The sequence below is a fragment of the Piliocolobus tephrosceles genome, chromosome 12 (assembly GCF_002776525.5).
Source record: "Piliocolobus tephrosceles isolate RC106 chromosome 12, ASM277652v3, whole genome shotgun sequence".
Classification (NCBI taxonomy): Eukaryota; Metazoa; Chordata; class Mammalia; order Primates; family Cercopithecidae; genus Piliocolobus; species Piliocolobus tephrosceles.
Genome location: NC_045445.1, coordinates 119,374,592 through 119,394,198, shown reverse-complemented (window position 1 = coordinate 119,394,198; position 19,607 = coordinate 119,374,592). Strand labels below are relative to the sequence as shown.

Sequence of the window (19,607 nt, the reverse complement as noted above, 5' to 3'; positions counted from 1 at the left end):
ATAGAGTATTCATCTGGCCATTTTAAAGATGAAGAAAATAAGATATTAGATATTGGAATGTTAAGTGTTAGTAATTTGTCCAAGTTTGCATAGCTAGTAAGAAGTGGAGCTGGATTTCAAATACAAGCACTTTCACTCCTGAGTGTGTGCACTTAACCACTTTCATTGTATATTTCTTCAGGTCTGTCTTCACAGACAAGCATTGGCTAGTGCCAGGGATTTTCTAAACTATATTGATTACATTAGGCAACTCTAGATTTTGCAAGGAATGATTCCATTAGTTTTTAATGACCTTGATTGAAGCCTTTTCCTAGCCACTATTCCCCTAAGATGGGTAGTTTCTCTGCTTTGCCAAATCTGAGAGAAAGACCTAGTGTCTCAAAATACATTTAGTTGCTCCTGTTGATGATAATGTTATGGAAATGGACTTTTTCTATGCACCTTTGCAGTTCCACTGATCTCTTATTTAGCAGTCTTGACAATGTCTTTATATTGTTGTTCACATGGTTTCTGATTAAAACCCCATGATACTAAGCTCTGACTAGAATACGAAATCTAACCCGAGCTAGTTTATCATGATTTCTTTTGTTTAATTTCCTTTTTAACATTTTATTGAACATTGACAATTATATATATTTATCAGGTACAGAGTGATACTATTATATATGTATAGAATGTGGAGTGATTGAATCAAACTATTTAGCGTATTGCTCTTCTTAAATACTTATCTTGTTTAAACTGTAAAAAATACTTTATCTTAAAGCATTTATTGACTAACTGGATTATAATAAATGAATGTAGTATTAAGTATAATTTAAAAAAGAAATTAAAACTTGACTTTCATAAAGATATAAAATGAACTTTTATCAGTTTTATTTACATCACTAATTAATGAGGGAACTAGACAAGATGTTACATGTGACTTGATGGAGTTGTCAAAGAACCACAAATTTATAACTCAGTTGAACACAGCATGTCTATCCATAGAGCGATAATCAATTGCATTCTACCAGGCACAATTAATAAGCATTTCTATGGATGAGAATTATTTGCAATTCTATTAGCTTTCTAGATGTTCACTGTATCTTTAAATAGATATAAAATAGCTTATTCAAAAGCAAAGTTACACATAAAAGATCAGATAATTCCCAGAGGCTCCAACTTTCCATTGAAAGGATAGCTAATCATCTCTATTGCTCATTTCAGATTCTCATATGTTTCCTTAAAGTAGTATTACGTGGATACATTTATAGGCATGTCTCTTCCACAGTATACATTTCATTCTTTCAATCACAGTGTGTGTGTCTGTCCAGAATCTATTTTAATTAGATTCAGGTTGCTAACCTGGTGTTTCTATTAGTGATCTATTAAAGTGGATCATACGGTTGAAAACAGTGGAAATTGCTGCAGTGAGAAAATGTTTTGCACAGTGTGGTTTATCAGGATGACTCTTGGATTTAGAAACGTATGGCTTTTACTTGTAGAATTAGAATTATAATAAATCAGATTCTGGAAAAGTAAGATAATTTGATCCTTTAAAACCTTTTCTAATGAAATTTTAAAGAGGCATAAATACGTACATATTTTTGTAGAAAACTGTGTGTGTGTTTTTTTTTTTCAAATTAGGGAAACATAGCAATACGGAGGAGAACCAAAATCAGTATAATTACTTATGATAGCAAGCTCATGTGATCTGCTGTGCTGTAGTTTTTAAGTCATTTTTCTATTATTAATAGTAATATTATTTATACTATGGATAATTTATACAGCATTATATTCTGCTTTCATCTCTTTTCATGTTATTTTGACTATTTTTCCAAATGATTATTTTCAGAAGTATTTGTGAAGGCTAAATAATATTCCGTCTTACAGATACTCTCTACAGTTGTTACTAGTCCTCTATATTAGTCAATAGAAAATTTAATAATTATCTCTTCACATAAATCTCTGTCTGGATTAATGAATATTTAAGGGTATATTATTTACCTATTGTTACATAACAAATTACCAAAAACTTAGCAGCTTCAAACTATACAAATATATTATCATGTAGCTTCTGTGGGTCAGGAATCTGGTCACAGGGTAGCTGACTCAGTTCAGGGTCTCACAAATCTGAAATCAAGATGCCATCTTGGTCTTAGGTCTTATCTCAGACTTGAAGTGCTCTTCCAAGCTCGTATGTTTTTTTTGCAAAATTCAGTTGTTTGTTTTTGTGGTTTTAGAACTGAGGCCCTCAGCTCCTAGAGGCTGATGGCCATTCGCTGTCACATGGCTCTCTCCATGACATGGCACTTTCTTCTTGAAAGCCAAGAGGAAATAATCTCTGCTGCTTCTTTTCTCTAACCTTTTCTATATCTAACCTCTAGAACCTTTTTTAGAAGACCACCTGATTAAGCTGGGCCCAACCAGGATAATCTCCCTTTTGATTAACTTAAAGGCAACTGATTAGTGGCCTTAATCACACCTACAAAATCCTTCTATCTTTGTTATATAATGTAACCTAATCATGGGCATGATATCTATCATATTTATAGGCCCCACCCATACTTAAAAGAAGACAATTCTACAGGGTGTGGACACGAGGGAGTGGGAGTCTCAGGGCCCATCTCAGAATTTTTACCATTACAGATGGATTTTTAGAAGCAGGATGATTGATTCCCAGTGGTTAAGTATTTTAAAGGCTATATATTGAGAAATTGCTTTCCAGTAAAACTGTACTAATATTCACACCCATCATCAGATTATGAGCATATACTTGTTTTACTATATCCATATCAACATAATAAATGATCATTTAAATAACTTTGATTACTCTTTTCCTTTCTCTATAATTATATATGTATGAATATACAAAATTACAATCATGGCATTTTTGTGTGAGAAAATTTTATTTTTATTTGACAAATTATTTTACTATATGCTTTTATTTACTATCAGTTTTATGATTGTAATATTTAGTGACTATATGTCTTCTATGTATTACCTATTTACTTGATTTGTTCATTTTCTATATTCATTCCCTTTGCTAATTTTCCCAATCGATTTGTAAGCATGCTTTCTATTATATGGGCACTAGCCTATTGATATGTATGTTGGAAATATGTTTGCTAATTTATATTTGACTTTTAACTTTCCTTGTAAAATTTATATTTTTATGTTCCAAAATGACAATAAATATTCCATTTGAATTTTGACTAGAAGTGCATATTCCCAATTTGGAAAAATTTGACATTTTATGCCAAAATTGACAAAGTACTCAATATTTTAATCCTGGAGCATATTATTTGCATGAATTTATAATGGAATAAATAAAGTTTTCTAACTTTTTATCACCATGCCCTACTAATAATAAAAATCTTGTATTTCTCTTTCTCTAATATTCATATTTATAGTCACTGCCTAGGAATTCCAGATCAAAGCTAAATGAAAATAGTAGTGTTAACTATCCTTGCCCTCATTCTTTATATTAGTTTAAAGCACTTTATTTTGTCAGTTAAAAAAAAAAAAAAGGTTTTCTTTATTTTTATAATCATAACCATGGTTTTCTGTTCCTTGGACCAAACTCTTGTTTCTTGAAAGTTTGGCAGTACTTATCTGTATTATTTTCTTCAATTAACAGTTTTGGAGTTTATACTTTGATAGCATTTTGAGATTTTAAATGGTTTTGGGTTTATTCATAATTTTCTTCTGTTTAATGAATTTTGGTTATTTTTATCTCCAGTCATCCATTCTGTAAAATTTACAAATTTAGTAAACTTCAAAGTGTTCTAAATATTTTATATCATTGTATATTTTATAACTTCTTCAGTTCTAATTTTGTTTATATCATTGCTCTTTTTTTTCTTAATAGATTAGATGGAAGTTTCATCAACTCTTTATAATACAAAACTGGTTTTGACAGTCTGTTCTTTAAGCACTATTGGTTTTTAACCTCCTCAAGCATACAGTCAGGACATCTCGAGAGCCAAGCCAACCCTTTCCTTACCAGGTTCCTGTACAACTCTTCAGCTTCACCTGGTGCCACCCAGTAGGTGTGCCAATTATCCCCTAGTAACTGCGCTTACTGCTCCTGTAGTCTATAGGTTTGCAAGACATTCCACAGTATTTTATGTTAGATTGCTCCACAGTGAACTCCACAGTGTTTAATTCTCAGGACAATATTTAAATAAGACACAGATGCATTTTGGATAATATTATTTGACTGCTGAGTATAATATTCTTCATCACCTTGTAGGGTAATCTGCCTAGAAGCGTATGACTTCAGATTTTTATTGACACTTTGGTTTTTTAGTCATATTGTGAATTAGCTTTTGGAGATCAGTTTAGAAGCTTGGTTGTAAGATTTGGAAGGTCAACATTCCCTTGTCAGAGAAGAGCTATAGGAACGAATGGTCTTCTGTTTAGAATTGTGTTAAAAGGAAAACAAACAAACAAAATTCCCACAGAGTTTTGTCAGGGCCAGTTTAGAAAAAATTATCTTAGTGACCTAAAACTTGTTTTCAATGGTCTAAATATATCCCCCTACCTACTCCTCGGTCCATATTGAATAGATTGTAAGTATTTACCTTTATTTTCATTGTGATTTTCCAAATAGACCATGCACTCTTTCTGTCCTACTCTACACGTAATCTCTTGCCCACCATTTATTAAACCCTTTCTACCTTAGTTATTAATGAATCCCCTCTTCTGCTTCCAGAGTCAGCCCAATGCCACCCTCTTCTGTGAATGTTTTCATGACCTATTCAGGCTGCACTGAGCACTTTCCATAGATTGTTGAGAAGTCGTCTCTCATAACATGTATTCCTTTGCTAAAATTGTTGATTTCCATGTCTCTCTTCCATGTAATCCTTGCCACTGTGACCATTTCCTAATCATTTTGTACGTCAGTATTTAGAACAGCATCTGCATCATGATAGGCACTCTATAATTGAATAAAAATGTATACATACCTTTATAATTTGTGTTTAATTTCCTCAAGGTAATAGCCAAAGCTTATGATTTAGACACAAGTTTCCCTGTGACTGATTTGAAATATTGTGCCTTTTAGTAACTTATGGTTGCAGAGTGTCTAAGAGCTTCTGTTTATCTTCTCTATAGGAAATCTGTCTCTAAACTTTAACATGCATTGCTTTATATAAATTGAACTCCTGGAAAAGTACCTTATCTGTGTCAGGCACAAACGGATACTTCAATTTTTGATTAGAGTGAAAAAATGGTTTCCTTAATTTCGAATATAGTAATGTTGAAACTTTAAGTATTAAGTAAAATATAGTGAATCATTTTTTAGCATAGTTAATTATTACATATAAGCCAGGAATGGAAAGAAGGCATAGGAAAAGAGCTAGCATTAAAAAATGTCTATAATTAAACGTCATTGTTAAACACTAATAGTCACCATAAAGACAAGTATTTTATTTAAGACTTATGAAACTTTGAATTAGGTATTTGCTACCTCGATATGTTGGGGAAAAGTAGGTAAAAACTGAAATAAATATGGCCGATACTTATGTCCATGCTTTGTAGATGAGAAAACTGGGACTTATAAAGATGAAGTAACTTACTTGCCTTAACATACAGTAAGGCCAATAATTCGGGTTTTTCTGATTCTAAAACACATTCTCCCTGCTTTATAGTTGAGAATAAAACAAACGAGTGCGGCTTCCCTCCATTTCACTTCCAAATTTACCTTTATATTCACCCATTTGTACTTTATTTTCTACCTATAAAAGCAGGAGTCTCAACTTCCCCATACTAATATCTCTTCCTTCTAGATTCACTTCCTTCCTCTGACTCTACTTCTCTTTTGCCTCAGTTTACATATGTGATCCAGAATTCCCCAGTCAATCCTCAACTTCTCTACCCTCAATTGTGGATTCCACATCCACATTCAAAACACATCATTGCTTGGTTTGAATGTTGTTTTTGAAAAACATTCAAAAACAAGCAGATGAAACTTATTTTACACCTTGGACTCTTTTGATTATGCCCACTTATACTCCCATTTGTGTAACGAAAAGATTGGTCATTAGCATCTTAACTCTGATGCCAGTTGTCCTTGTTATTTTGAGACAGGATCTCACTCTGTTGCCCAGGATAGAGTGTAGTGAAAAAATCACTGCTCACTCCAGCCTCAACCGCTGGGGCTCAGGTGATCCACCCACCTCAGCCTCCCCAGTACCTGGGACTACAGCATGTGCTACCACACCTGGCTAATTTTTAAATTTTTTTGTAGAGATGGTGGTCTTACTGTGTTGCACAGACTGGTCTTGATCTCCTGGGCTTAAGTGATCCTCCTGCCTTGGCCTCCTAAAGTCTTAGGATTACAGGCATGAGCCATCAACACTGGCCCAGATGTCTTTTTTTATTCTCACAATACATACATTCTCCTGATTGTATCCCTAAATACCCTTGCTTGCTTATTTTACCCAACATTTTCTGATTCACACTCCCTCTGTGGTTTGCTTTTCTTACTTTTTCTCCCTCTTGATTCATTTTGCCTGTCCTGTTTGTAAGCCCCATGGTGGATAATGTGAGCCTTCTCTTCTTTATCTGTACTTCCTTCTTGTTTTTCCTAATACATGTTCTTAACTTCAGCTACAATTACATTGTTGTGTTATCTTCCATCTCTACTGAGCTCCTGGCTAATATTTTTAATAAACTACATGAAAGTTTTAACAGGAAATTTCATAGGCAATTTAAACTAAACATGTCCCAAATATAATTTTGCATATTTCTCCACCCTCATTGCCCAAAAAATCTTCTGTATTTCTCTATATTGGCAAATAATATCATAATAGACTCAGTTTCTCAAGCTACACACCTCAGATCCACAATTCACTTAAATCTATTCTGTTTTCCCAGTATTCAATGTTACTGCATTGACTTACCCACTTCCTCTTCTTTCAGTTCTGCTGCCTGCTGTTTCCTTCCAGCTTCAATCTATACTATATAAAACAATTTAGATTATTCACTTAAAAGCATCCATTGGCTTTTCATTGTCTATACAGCAAAGAATCTTAGGGTTGTGTGAAAGGGAGGTAGGTCAGAATCTTAGGTCAGTTATCATGTGTATTCTGAAGAAATGTTTTTATGACTAAAGAAAGAGGTAACAAAAAAATAAAGTTGTGCCAGTGAGGTGGCTCACACCTGTAATCCCAGCACTTTGGGAGTCTGAGGTGGGCAGATCACGAGGTTAGGAGATCAAGACCATCCTGGCTAACATGGTGAAACCCCATCTCTCCTAAAAATACAAAAAAAATTAGCCCGGTGTGGTGGCGGGCACCTGTAGTCCCAGCTACTCTGGAGGCTGAGGCAAGAGAATGGCGTGAACCCGGGAGGCGGAGCTTGCAGTGAGTCGAGATCATGTCACTGCACTCCAGCCTGGGTGACAGAGCGAGACTCTGTCTCCAAAAAAATAAATAAATAAATAAATAAATAAATAAATAATTTAAAAAATACAGTTGTATGAAATAATCTTGGATGATTAAGTTAGAGCATGAATGAAGATGTTACGTAAGAAGTTGAGGATTTTCCCCTCATGCCCCTGTAATGTTTTCCATTGATGTTTTGTCAAAATCCTGCATTGACAATGTCTATCTGCATTGATGCCTTCAAATGTTATTATAACCCACAACCTGTGGTCTATTTGCACTTTATTCCTGAAACTTGCCGTTTCACATCCTTGCTGTAATCATTTCCTATTGCTGCTTTAAGAAGTCACCACAAACTCAGTGGCTTAAAATAACCCAATTTTTAAATCTTATGATTCTGGAGATCAGATGTTCAAAATGGGTCTCAAATCAAGGTGTTTGGCATGCTTACTTTTCTTCTGGAGAATGTATGAGAAAATCTGTTTCCTTGACTTTTCCAGCTCTTAGGGGCCACAAACATTCATTGTCTCATGGCCTGTTTTTCCACCTTCACCGTGCATCACTTGAACCTCTGACCTTTGTTTCCATCCATTTATTTAGTATTTTCTCTTTCTGAGTCTGATGCTTCTGCTCTCCTTTTGTAAGAGAGTTTGTGATTACTTTGGGCACACCTGAATGACTCTGTCCCATCTCAAAATTCTTAACTTAATCACATCTACACAGTCTCTTTGCTATGTAGAGCAACATATTCACAAGTTCCAGAGGTTGGGACCTGGACATGTTTGGTGAGAGGAAAGGGACAATATTCTGCCTACCACACTGAGTATTTCACTCGTCCTTTGTCCTGGACCCAGAATTTCCTTTCCCTTAGAAAGTCTGTCCTTCATGATCTAGATGAAATGCTTCATCCCCTGGACGCCCTTTCCTTTGACTTCACCACACCCAGCCTGGGGCAGAATTAATTGATTCCTTCCTCTACTCTCTAAGCACATTATACTGAATAAACGGCAACAGGGCCAGTCTAATTAAATAGGTAAGCATTTGTTTCCTTTATTGGTCTGTGAGCCTTTTTGATTAGACTCCATTGCATTGTTTTTGTGTCCCCACTGCATCATAGCAAAACGTCTTGTAACTAGTATATACTCAAAAAGCGTTTATCAAATGATGAGTTTGAATATCAAAATTGAACTGCATATAATGGGAACCATATCCAGTCTTTCATTTGTTAATTTTTTTCCAGCTAGCATTCATTGAGCATTGCAAATAAAAAGTTGCCTAAAACTCACATTTACCCTTCAGGGCCTTCCAGTCAAGTAGAAAGCTGGTATACACAGCAAACTTCATAGGGAAAGAATGTGAATATTAATAGTATTAATTAATTAGTAGTACTTACAATAATAAAAATAATAACAATTAACTACAATAATAACAATAAAAACAGAAGCTTTGCCTGTAATCCCAGCACTTTGGGAGGCCAAGGCAGGAAGATCACCTGAGGTCAGGAGTTTGAGACAAGCCTGGCCAACATAGTGAAACTCTACTAAAAGTACAAAAAATAGCTGAGTGTGGTGGCGGGTGCCTGTAATCCCAGCTACTTGGGAGGCTGAAAGAGGAGAATCCTTTGAACCCGGAGGTGGCGGTTGCAGTGAGCGGAGGTCACACCACTGCACTGCAGCCTGAGTGACAGACAGAGACTCCATCTCAAAATCAAGCAAACAAACAAACAAAAATCCTGGAAACTTTGATTTTTCTTTCACTGTGCCAGTGCTGTTCTAAGCACTATGCTATATGTACTATTATAATACTTATTTTGCAAAAGAAGAAACTAGTCACAGAGAGGTTATTTGTTCCAAATCACAGTTGATAGGCGGCAAAGCTGGGATATATAGACTTTCTGCTCTTAATCATTGTGATATGCTCATTCTGCGTACGGTTTAGTAGTGGTTTATGTGAAGCTAAATGGTGAATGGTATTGACAGGCAACAGGCAAGTCGTTTCAGGTCCATTTATCCAGAAATTGAGGCCTCTTGAAATTAGTTCACCAATAGTGTAAGCAATAAGAAAATATGTGAGAATCTCACTAAATGATTATGTACAGTTTGTGTTGCTATTTCTGGGTATAAATTTTGATTATGCAACAAGGATAGCAAAGCTTGGATGTCTATGGCTAGATATATTTAATCTATTTTTCAATTTAAGACACAATAAACTTCCTCAAAGAAGTTTGTAAAAAGATTACTATAGATTGACCAAGATGTTAGGTCTGTGAAATTCTATGGATTTCTTTTTGTGTTCCCTAATACACAAAATTTCAAGAGATTCAATTAAGCATCTTGATATTACCAAATTGATGCCTTCCATACCAATTCATTTTAAGAAATAGAATTGCAAACTATCCTGTATGCTTTATAGAAATGAAATGCGTAAGGAAATAGTATTTTTAACAGGAGTAAAATAGTAAGATAGTTAAACTGAAAGGTCTCATGATGTATAGTTGGGTCCTGGAGTTTCTTGGGCAGTGCTGATTAAACTCACACAAAGAGGAACTGATTCTCACAGCTAACTTGAAGGCTGAAGATGTCAACTTGAAGATTTCCTGCAGCTCCAGTTAGTGTGGTGGCTGGGAAATGAGATTTGGGTTTTAGGAATGCATGACTCAGATTTGTACTGTAATGTGGCAGTTCATCAGATGTGTCTGATGAATCAGCTCTTTGGATTAGGTTTCATTTATGTCTTTATGTAAACTTAAGGTCTTTGGATAGAAAACTTATGGAGATTATCATCCCTTAAAGGTGCTGCCATTAAAATAGATTATTTTCCATGCTATTTTACACATTCACTGATTTTCTAAATAAAATGATGGTGACACCTTGCCACAAGTGAATGGATTTTGCTTTTGTGAATTAAAATGTGTTTTAACAGACTTATTAATGTGAGTAAATCAATCAATTAAAACCATTCAGAAGTATCTGAATGAGGCTCTGGGACAATGCAAAATATGATAGTTTTGGCTTTCTCCTCTTTAATACAGTTGTAGTGATGGAAAGCTGGATATGATCATTCCTCAAATGTCTTGCAAAGAAACTTGTGCTGTCATAAGTTTACAATATATTTGAACTGTGTTCTGATTTGCCACTTTTCTGAAACTCAGTCTCTCACCTCTACTATCTCAGTCTTATACAAAAAGAAAAGAAGCAGAGAGTAGAATGGTGGTTGCCAGGGGCTAGGACAGGATGAGGAAAAATGGGGATATGTTGGTCAGAGGGTACAAAGTTGCAGATATACCATGAGTACATTCTGGGGATCTAATGTACAGCATGTTGACTATAGTTAATGATACTACATTGTATACTTAAAATTTGTTGAGGGTAGATCTGAAGTCTTACCACACCCAAAAATATAGCAACTATGTCAGTTGAAGTATGTGTTAGCTAACTTTATTGTGATAATCATTTCACAGTATATATGCCTATCAAAACATATTGTACATTTTAAACATATCCAACTTTGTGAATTATACCTCAATAAAGCTAAGACACAGAAGGATGATTTTCTGAGGAAGACAATGTTCATTTATTTAATTTCAAATGAAATGTTTCTCCTTTAGAAATCCAAACACACTGCGTTAGTGTCCCTTCTTATATCCCTCTGCAAGCCTTATAATAGAAATAAATGATTTTTTGGTAGCTTCATTGAGTGTTGTTTCTTCTTCTTCTTTTTCCTTCTTCTTCTTCCTTTATTGCTCAGGCTGGAGTACAGTAACACAATCTCAGCTCACTGCAGCCTTGACCTCCCAGGCTCAAGCCATCCTCGTACATCAGCCTCCCAAGCAGCTGGGCCTACAGGTGCACTCCATCATGCCCAGCTATTTTTTTTTTTTTTGGAGTGATGGGGGTTTTGCCATGTTGCCCAGGCTGGTCTCAAACTCCTGGGCTCAAGGGATCTGCCTGCTTCAGCCTCCCAAAGTGCTGGGATTACAGTCATGAGTCACTGTGCCTGGCCAGAATATACATTCTTTTAATAAAAACAAAAGGCTTAAAATTAAAGTATGTTTTAGAGGTTTTTGAAAGATAATTATAAAATCCTGATTACATATTTTGAGGCATACATTTTATGATTTAATCTCTTGGAAAGAATGACACTGAATAAAACCACATTCTATTGCAGCATGGAATGTTAAAAATGTCAGTTTGGATGATTTATATTAAGATAAATTGTTGGTGAAATAATTCTTTTGAAGGGATTGTTTCCACTTATTTAAATACAACTAGGGAGTTAAAGCAAAAAATCCAAAACCTCAAGTTAACATAAGATTTTAAAGCATTTTGGGGGTGAGGGCTATGGAGGCATAATTTTGGTATTACTGGTTTTGATTTAACTTAGGAACCACAACATATGGGACAATATAATAGAAATCCTGGTTATATTCTTTCGTTTTGTGTAATTCATTGCACCAATCGTGTTTGATCAAAGTTATGAAACTCATAATATTGCTGTCTATTTTTAAAACATGCATGTTTTTCTTCTTTTTAATCTTTGCTTTAGGGAACAGCCTTTAAGAGCTGGAAGATGAAAGCTCCGATTCCACACTTGATTCTCTTATACGCTACTTTTACTCAGAGTTTGAAGGTTGTGACCAAAAGAGGCTCCGGTAAGCAGTATTCCTCTTTTTTTTAGTTGTTTTTATAGCTTTAAGTGATAGTGCTACATTTACACATGTGCCATTTGGGGAAAAGTTGAGAATGATGAGTTATCCGTATTGTGGAGATATTGTAGATATTATGAGTAAATAGGTGGAGCACACTCATAGGGAATTAGAAAAGTCAGAGTGGATTTAAAAGAATGTGGCTTATTTTGTTAATTACTATGAATTGGCATGGATTCAATAGCAAAACCTTGTATTTAGATTTCATTTTGTGGTAGGATTTTAAGTATTCTTATATAAACAGTGTTATTTAATTTTTTTGCATGGAAATATTATTGTATCTTTGATGTTAACTTTTATTGTTACCATTTTGATGTCAGCTATGCTTAGGGAAGATTCTTTTCAGGGTTGTACTCCAGCTGATTTGATGAATTGTTTGGAAGTATATAAAGAAAACACTAGTGTTATTGAAGAAAATGTCATGAGGAAGCACTAATGTTTTCATAGGAAATATAGAGGTAAAGTAGAATGGTAATGAAAGGAACTACTAAATAGATTAATGTTGGCATTTATGGAAAACTTTACATGTTATCGGGCATCTTGGTTTGTGGTGGACTGTTGATACTTCAATTGTATGGAACAATTGAATAAATACCATGATCATTGTGAAGTTGTATCTTGTCTAGTAAGTCATTAATAATATAAAACCTTCCCATGCTCACACTATGTGGAGTCACATAAGTTTTGAAGTTATAGCTTTTAGGTATAAAGGAAGAAGAAGGGTATTGTGTTTTGTTGCTAGAATTAGAATGTATTGTCTGTTAGTTCCAGAGAGACTGTGGAAAAAATAAGATGAGATAATGTACAAGAGGTTGCAGTGTTGTGATATAAGCAATTGCATGGACAAAAGCATCTTTGGAATTCAGAAAGGAAAGGGAATGAAAGGGCTGAGATGGTGCTGTGAAGCAACCATCTTAACCAGGAGGTTAAAAGGCTTCAAACTCACTTTGATTATATACCGAAAAAGCTCACATGCAGGGGAAATAGGGAGCAGCTCTGCTCTCGTGAGCCCCTCCTGGGGATAAAGTCGGGGGGGAAATTGGGGAGGGCATTGTGCATGGAAAAAGGTTTGGTGCGTGGTTGAAAGTTAAAAAAAATACTGAGCCTGTTGGTTCTAGCATATTTGATTATTATACAGCTGTTGTATCTGCCACTGATGTGGTTATAGGCAATGTGAAAAAATACTGTTTCTATGTCTGCACATTATTTCGTCTCTTCTTCTAAGTGGATCTTTTGAATGAGATAAAACCCTAGGGCAGGATTATGATGTAGTGGTTTATGTAATTCGAATGAGTTAATGGGAAATAACATATATCTTGATTTCTTTAATTGTACTATGCTCAAGTACAATTGAGCATAAGCAAGAGAGTTAGAGTAGGTAGAAAGGGGAGTAAATAGTGATGAAAGCTGATAATTTTTACAACAATGATGTTTTCTGGGATAGAAATTTACATTAAAATCACTTAACATAGGTATTTGAGATAGTAGCTATATAGAAGAGAAACACTCATTTGTACAAGTATTATAACAAAATGACAATAGTTTATCCAAAAGAGAAATATTGATTAATTCTTTACAACTTTATTTTTCTGGTTATTACCACTAATTATATAAAATCTGTTTTTTTCCAGTTCTTTCTGTGTGTGTGTCAGATGTATGATTGATTTATTCATATAGAAATGTTACTCCTTTTTCATCATAAAGTAATGGTAACAGGTCCATTCTATATAAACTCTAATTTGGGGGCAAGAAATTTTATCAAACTGGGACTTACTTTGTGTGTTTGAGAAGCATGAGAGCAGAGCTAGAAACGTGGGGCAGTTGGAAAATGCAAATTTAATATAAATGCAAATATTAGAATGTCTCAAAAATCTGTTAAGTGATTTTAATATAAATTTCTATTCTAGAAAACATCATTGTTGTAAAAATTGTCTGCTCTAAAGGCTTGAGAAAACTCAGGAATCTGTCTCAAATTCAGTTTTATTTCAGTTTTGTAATTATTTTAGAAGAATGGTAAGAAGATGCTGTGCTAAGTTAAGCAGAAGTTCTGAGACCTTTCTCTCTTCAATGTATGAATGCAGTTGTCACATAATTATATAATACCTTCTAAACCAAAAGTGTTTTCTATATTACAATGTAAAAATGACAAGGCAGGTACTGGGATTTTGCAGCATGCCTGATTTGTTTACTTTTCTATATGATGTAAATTAACATACCTTTCCCTAGTGTCTATATTAAGATCCAGATGAATGGAGGCTTGTTTGTTTGTTTGACTTTTAGATATTAAGTGTGCACTTTCGGAAGGAATAATATTATTCTATCCATATACTTTCATAGCTTGGACTTATTTCAGCTAATGTCTGTTCCCGTGGCACCTTTGTTTGAGGGAAGCAGATATGTAGCTTACTGAATAGTGTCATTACTGATCTCCATACATCAAGTAGAAGAGGAGTATACTTGGCATTTTTTCCTTAAAAGATTGATGGCTCAATCTTCACACCCAGCCCAACCTATAAAACCAGCAGCACCATGGCCAGGGGATAAAAATCAATTTTTGATGTTTGATTTTGCGTATTAATCAAGAGGACTTCTTTCTTCTTTCGTCTTATTTAATTCTCTTTTGATTCTTTATTTTATTCATCTTTTTGAAAGGTCAATAAACATGACTAAAAACCCAATGCTTTTCATGTGTCTTTTACTAGAATATTATTTTTAGTTCACTGTGACCACTAGAAAACCAGAACTAGATATTTTAATAATTAGGAACATACACAATATTATATTACACAGAGAAATGTTGATTTTTTATGATATGCTAATTTTGTATCGTGTTTACTTTAGATTAACACATATGGTCATTCCATAAAAATTTAAAAGTAGATATTTGTTTCTCATTAACAGAACTAATTTGAAAGCAATAGGGGCTCTTATTACACAAGCTGGAAATGCATTATTTTTATCACATTGACTTACACTCCCATCGCTATTAATTTAAGGAACAGATTTAATATAATAAGGCAGCTATGTCATTATAACATCTTTGATTAAAATATTCAAATGCAACCTTATAACGTTTTAAATATCACTTTAAATATGTACAATATGTTAATGACAACTGAGGAGTATATCTGGTCTCTCAGGTAATGTCCTAAAGTTGTGCCTACGTTTAGAATCAATACTTTTAATATCTATAGAAGCAGATATTCAGCGTTCGTTACACAATAGATTTTATCTTGGGACAATTTCATACTTATTTGTTTAGTTTTTTTTTTATTTTATTTTTTATTTTTTATTATACTTTAAGTTCTAGGGTACATGTGCATAACGTGCAGGTTTGTTACATATGTATATATGTGCCATGTTGGTGTGCTGCACCCATCAACTCGTCAGCACCCATCAATTCATCATTTATATCAGGTATAACTCCCCAATGCAATCCCTCCCCCCTCCCCCCTCCCCATGATAGGCCCCAGTGTGTGATGTTCCCCTTCCCAAGTCCAAGTGAGCTCATTGTTCAGTTCCCACCTATGAGTGAGAACATGCGGTGTTTGGTTTTCTCTTTTTGTTTAGTTTTTATAAGTAGAACTTGATGAAGGAGGCTAAGACGACCAATATTGCCAATCCCCCTCAAGCGTGTGAAATATTATAGCAATTCAGTAAGTAAACATCTCAGTTGCTGTCATTTTTAGAATTCTGGGAAAAAAAAAAAAAAACACATGTAAAGCAAATGCTTGCTTGGAGAAACTTTGTCTCTCAACCATTTGAGAAATTTAGCTTTACATTCTTGTCTGTTGGTCCCTTTTTTCCTTCATTCCTTCCTCCCTTCTTTCCCTTTTTGTTCTTTCCTTCCTTCCTTTCTTCCTCTCTTCCTTCTTCTCTGTATATTTATCTGCAAATAAAAAGAATTTATTTTCATATTTCCACTGTGTCGTAGGACTTTTCAAACTATAAAAATATTATTATTACTTTGTCTGCATGGTTAAAGTATTTGACGTGTTCCGTCTTTAAAAGGCCATTCAAAGAGGTTAGCATAGTCTCTGTTAATAATAGCTATTCTTAAATATATACATTCTAAAATGGTGTGTAAGAAAATCTGGAGTAAGATTTGGGAGCAGGGAAATAGTATAAATAGTTGAAGGACTGTTATGGACAAAGTATACCTGTAGCACTTTGGGGGGACTAAAGTGTGAGTTGTAATTTGCCTGAAAAGTTTGGGATACTGAAGAAAAATGAAGCTAGAGGGGTCTCGATGTAGAAATTAGGTAAGACAAGGGGTTCCATGATGTTTTTGTCTCAAAAACGTACTCAGAATATAAGATGGTGAGTGCAAGGACCATGAGTAATGTATGTTTATAATCTCTACAGTGCCAAATATGCTGTTTCAGAGTCAGGGTTCAAGGAAATGTCTTAATGTATTAATGACTGCATGAATGGTTGAGTGAGTGGTTTTAATATTCAGGGTTACATCAGTGAGGATGCTACAGGACCAAAATGATATTAGAAAGATAAAGGTAAAATTAAATAGAGGTATTTAAGAAAAATGATTTTTTTCTTAAAGAGCCATCAGTATAATGTATAATGTGAGACTACTGAAGCAAATATCTCAGAATAAGCAATATCTAGGACATGATAAGGGTTTAGATGAAGACAATGAACCTTTACAAATGGGGAATGTTTTCATGGGCTTAAGATGCAGTTCAAAATCTGTTAAAGGGTAAGGAAAATGATTCTTCAAGTATTTATCTATTGGAATTCTACATTTAGTGTTGCTTTAAAGAAGCACTAATGTCATTGTGCTGAAGTTTTGAGTTTAATGGTATTGTTCCGTAGTGGCCATTATGAAAAGGCTGTGGCTCATGATTACTAATACAGGATAAATAAGCAAGTGACTTCAGTATAGAAAAAGTATTCACAGTTATTACAGCATATGGAGAAGAGTAAGTGGCTGCATTACCAAAAAGCACATGTTATTTTAGGAGGGATTTAAACTATATAAAAGCTTCCTAAAGCAGCCAGCTATTAGAGAGTAAAAGGGTTACCACAGGGAGTTGATCTTCTCTTCATTGTAGAACCTGACAGGGGACACCTGTTTGTGTAAAATGATTTAGATGCAATTCTTCTTGACAGCAAGAGGAAGGCAAGCCTCAAGAGGTTTTCCTAAACTTGTGACTCTAGGCCCAAATAATTTATAAAATGTAAGAGTAGTGAAATAACCAAAGACACAGTTAGAGTTCTAATTTTTGTGTTGTTACGTATGGATATTCATTTAAGTAAAAGAAATTATACTACTGTGTAAAGAAAGTGAGATTTAACTGAATAGGAATGAGAAAGTCTAGTGGCGGTACTTCCGTCTCATGTCAATGTGATTTATGTGCAGCAGCTCTCTTGAGCATTCCTGTAAGTCAATGAGCTTAATTTCACATGATTAAGAGACAACCTAGTCCCCCAGCATCTGCCTTTTATTATGTTACCATGTGTTTATTCTCAGTTTGTCAAATATGTCAAAAACGATAAGGTATTTCTCCTTATTTTCCTTTTTTGGTAGCTTACAAGACCAAACTTCTGGGCCTTTGTTTCTTTACCTTTTGAAGTTAGAAAAAAAAAAAAAGCACTTTAGTTTTTTCTCAGAAACAAAAATCTCCTATTTATTGTACTTCTTACAAATTTTGAAATTAGATCTAGAGTAATATTAATATGCCTTTGAAATTATGTCCTTAAATAAAATAATAAGTCTAACAAAAATGGAACTTGCACCTAACAAACAAAATAAAATTAGCCAATATTTTTGTTTAGTTGTATCTATCTATGTTCTGTTATACCTATATTCTGTTTTACCTGTGAATTTCCCCACAAACTTACCCATTCAGTTTTAGTTGTCAGTATAATTTTATATAGTGTTGGCACAGATGAATGCCAATTGTGGAAAATGATGCCTGCTTCATGGTGAGTTAAGGATAAAAGGCAGTATGAATGAATCTTCCAAGTTGACTAAGACTTCAATGAGGAGGAGAATATTCCAAGTTAATGAGTATAGTACTCCAAGTTATTCCATCTTATTAACTTGGAATTCCAACTAATTAACTTGGAATATTATTATTGGTAGTAGTATTAGTATTCCAATTTATTAACTTGGAATATTATTACTTAATATAAGTAATAATATTCAAAGTATTATAAGTGTATAAGTGTGGTACTATGTTATGAGGGTAAAAAATAATATATTGTTCTATATATTTGATGGGAGAGGTGAGGGATAGAGGGAAGCAATATAGAAGCTAGCAAATGGTAGGCAATTTAACTTTTGTTAGAGAAATGATGTTCTTGTTGGTCCATTTTCATGCTGCTGATAAAAACATACCTGAGACTGGGCAATTTACAAAAGAAAGAGGTTTCATTGGACTTTCCACATGACTGGGGAAGCCCCACAATCATGGCGGAAGGCAAGGAGGAGCAAGTCATGTCTTACATGGATGGCAGCAGGCAAAAATAGAGCTTGTGCAGGGAAATTCCCATTTTTAAAACCATCAGATCTTGTGAGACTCATTCACTATAATGAGAACAGTGCAGGAAAGATCTGACCCCATAATTTAATCACCTCCCACTGTGTTCCTCCCATGACAGGTGCGAATTGTGGGAGTTACAGTTTAAGGTGAGATTTGGATGGGGACACAGCCAAACCATTTCATTCCACCCCGGCCCCTCCCAGGTCTCATGTCCTCACATTTCAAAACCAATCATGCCATCATAACAGTCCCCCAAAGTCTTGATTCATTTCAGCATTAACTCAAAAGTCCACAGTCCAATGTCTCATTTCAGACAAGTCAAGTCCCTTCAGTCTATGAGCCTATAAAATCAAAAACAAGTTAGTTACTTCCTAGATACAATGGAGGTACAAGCATTGGGTAAATACAGCCATTCCAAATGGGAGAAATTGGCCAAAGCAAAGGGACTACAGGCCCCATGCAAGTCTGAAATCTAGCAGGGCAGTCAAATTTTAAAGCTTCAAAATGATCTCTTTTTGACTCCATGTCTTGCACATCTGGGTCATGCTGATGGAAGAGGTGGGTTCCCATGGTCTTGGCAGCTCTACCCTCATGGCTTTGCAGGGCACAACCTCCCTCCCAGCTGCTTTCATAGGCTAGAGTTGAGGGTCTGTGGCTTTTCCAGGCACACAATGCAAGCTGTTGGTGGGTCTACCATTCTGGGATCTTGAGGACGGTGGCTCCCTTCTTACAGCTCCACTAGGCGGTGCCCCAGGAGGGACTCTGTGTGGGGGCTCTGGCCCCACATTTCCCTTCTGCACTGCCCTAGGAAAGATTCTCCATGAGAACCCCACCCTTACAGCAAAGTTCTGCCTGGGTATCCAGGCATTTCCGTAAGTCTTCAGAAATCTAGGTGGAGGTCACCAAACCTCAATTCTTGACTTCTGTGCACTGTGAGGCTCAACACCATGTGGAAGCCACCAAGGCTTGGGTCTTGCACCCTCTGAAGCAACAGCCTGAGCTCTGTGTTGGCCCCTTTCAGCCGTAGCT

The 19,607-nt window shown here is 35.1% G+C and overlaps 1 protein-coding gene across 1 annotated transcript in view; it reads left to right on the top strand.

Moving 5' to 3' along the window:
* Positions 1-19,607, top strand: part of IL1RAPL1 (interleukin 1 receptor accessory protein like 1) — a 1,416,649-nt gene that overhangs the window by 195,589 nt on the left and 1,201,453 nt on the right. The window contains exon 2 of the mRNA XM_023202962.1: positions 11,916-12,021. Coding sequence (XP_023058730.1) covers positions 11,940-12,021 — 82 coding nt within the window. The 5' untranslated portion in view covers positions 11,916-11,939. The remainder of the gene's footprint in view (positions 1-11,915; positions 12,022-19,607) is intronic.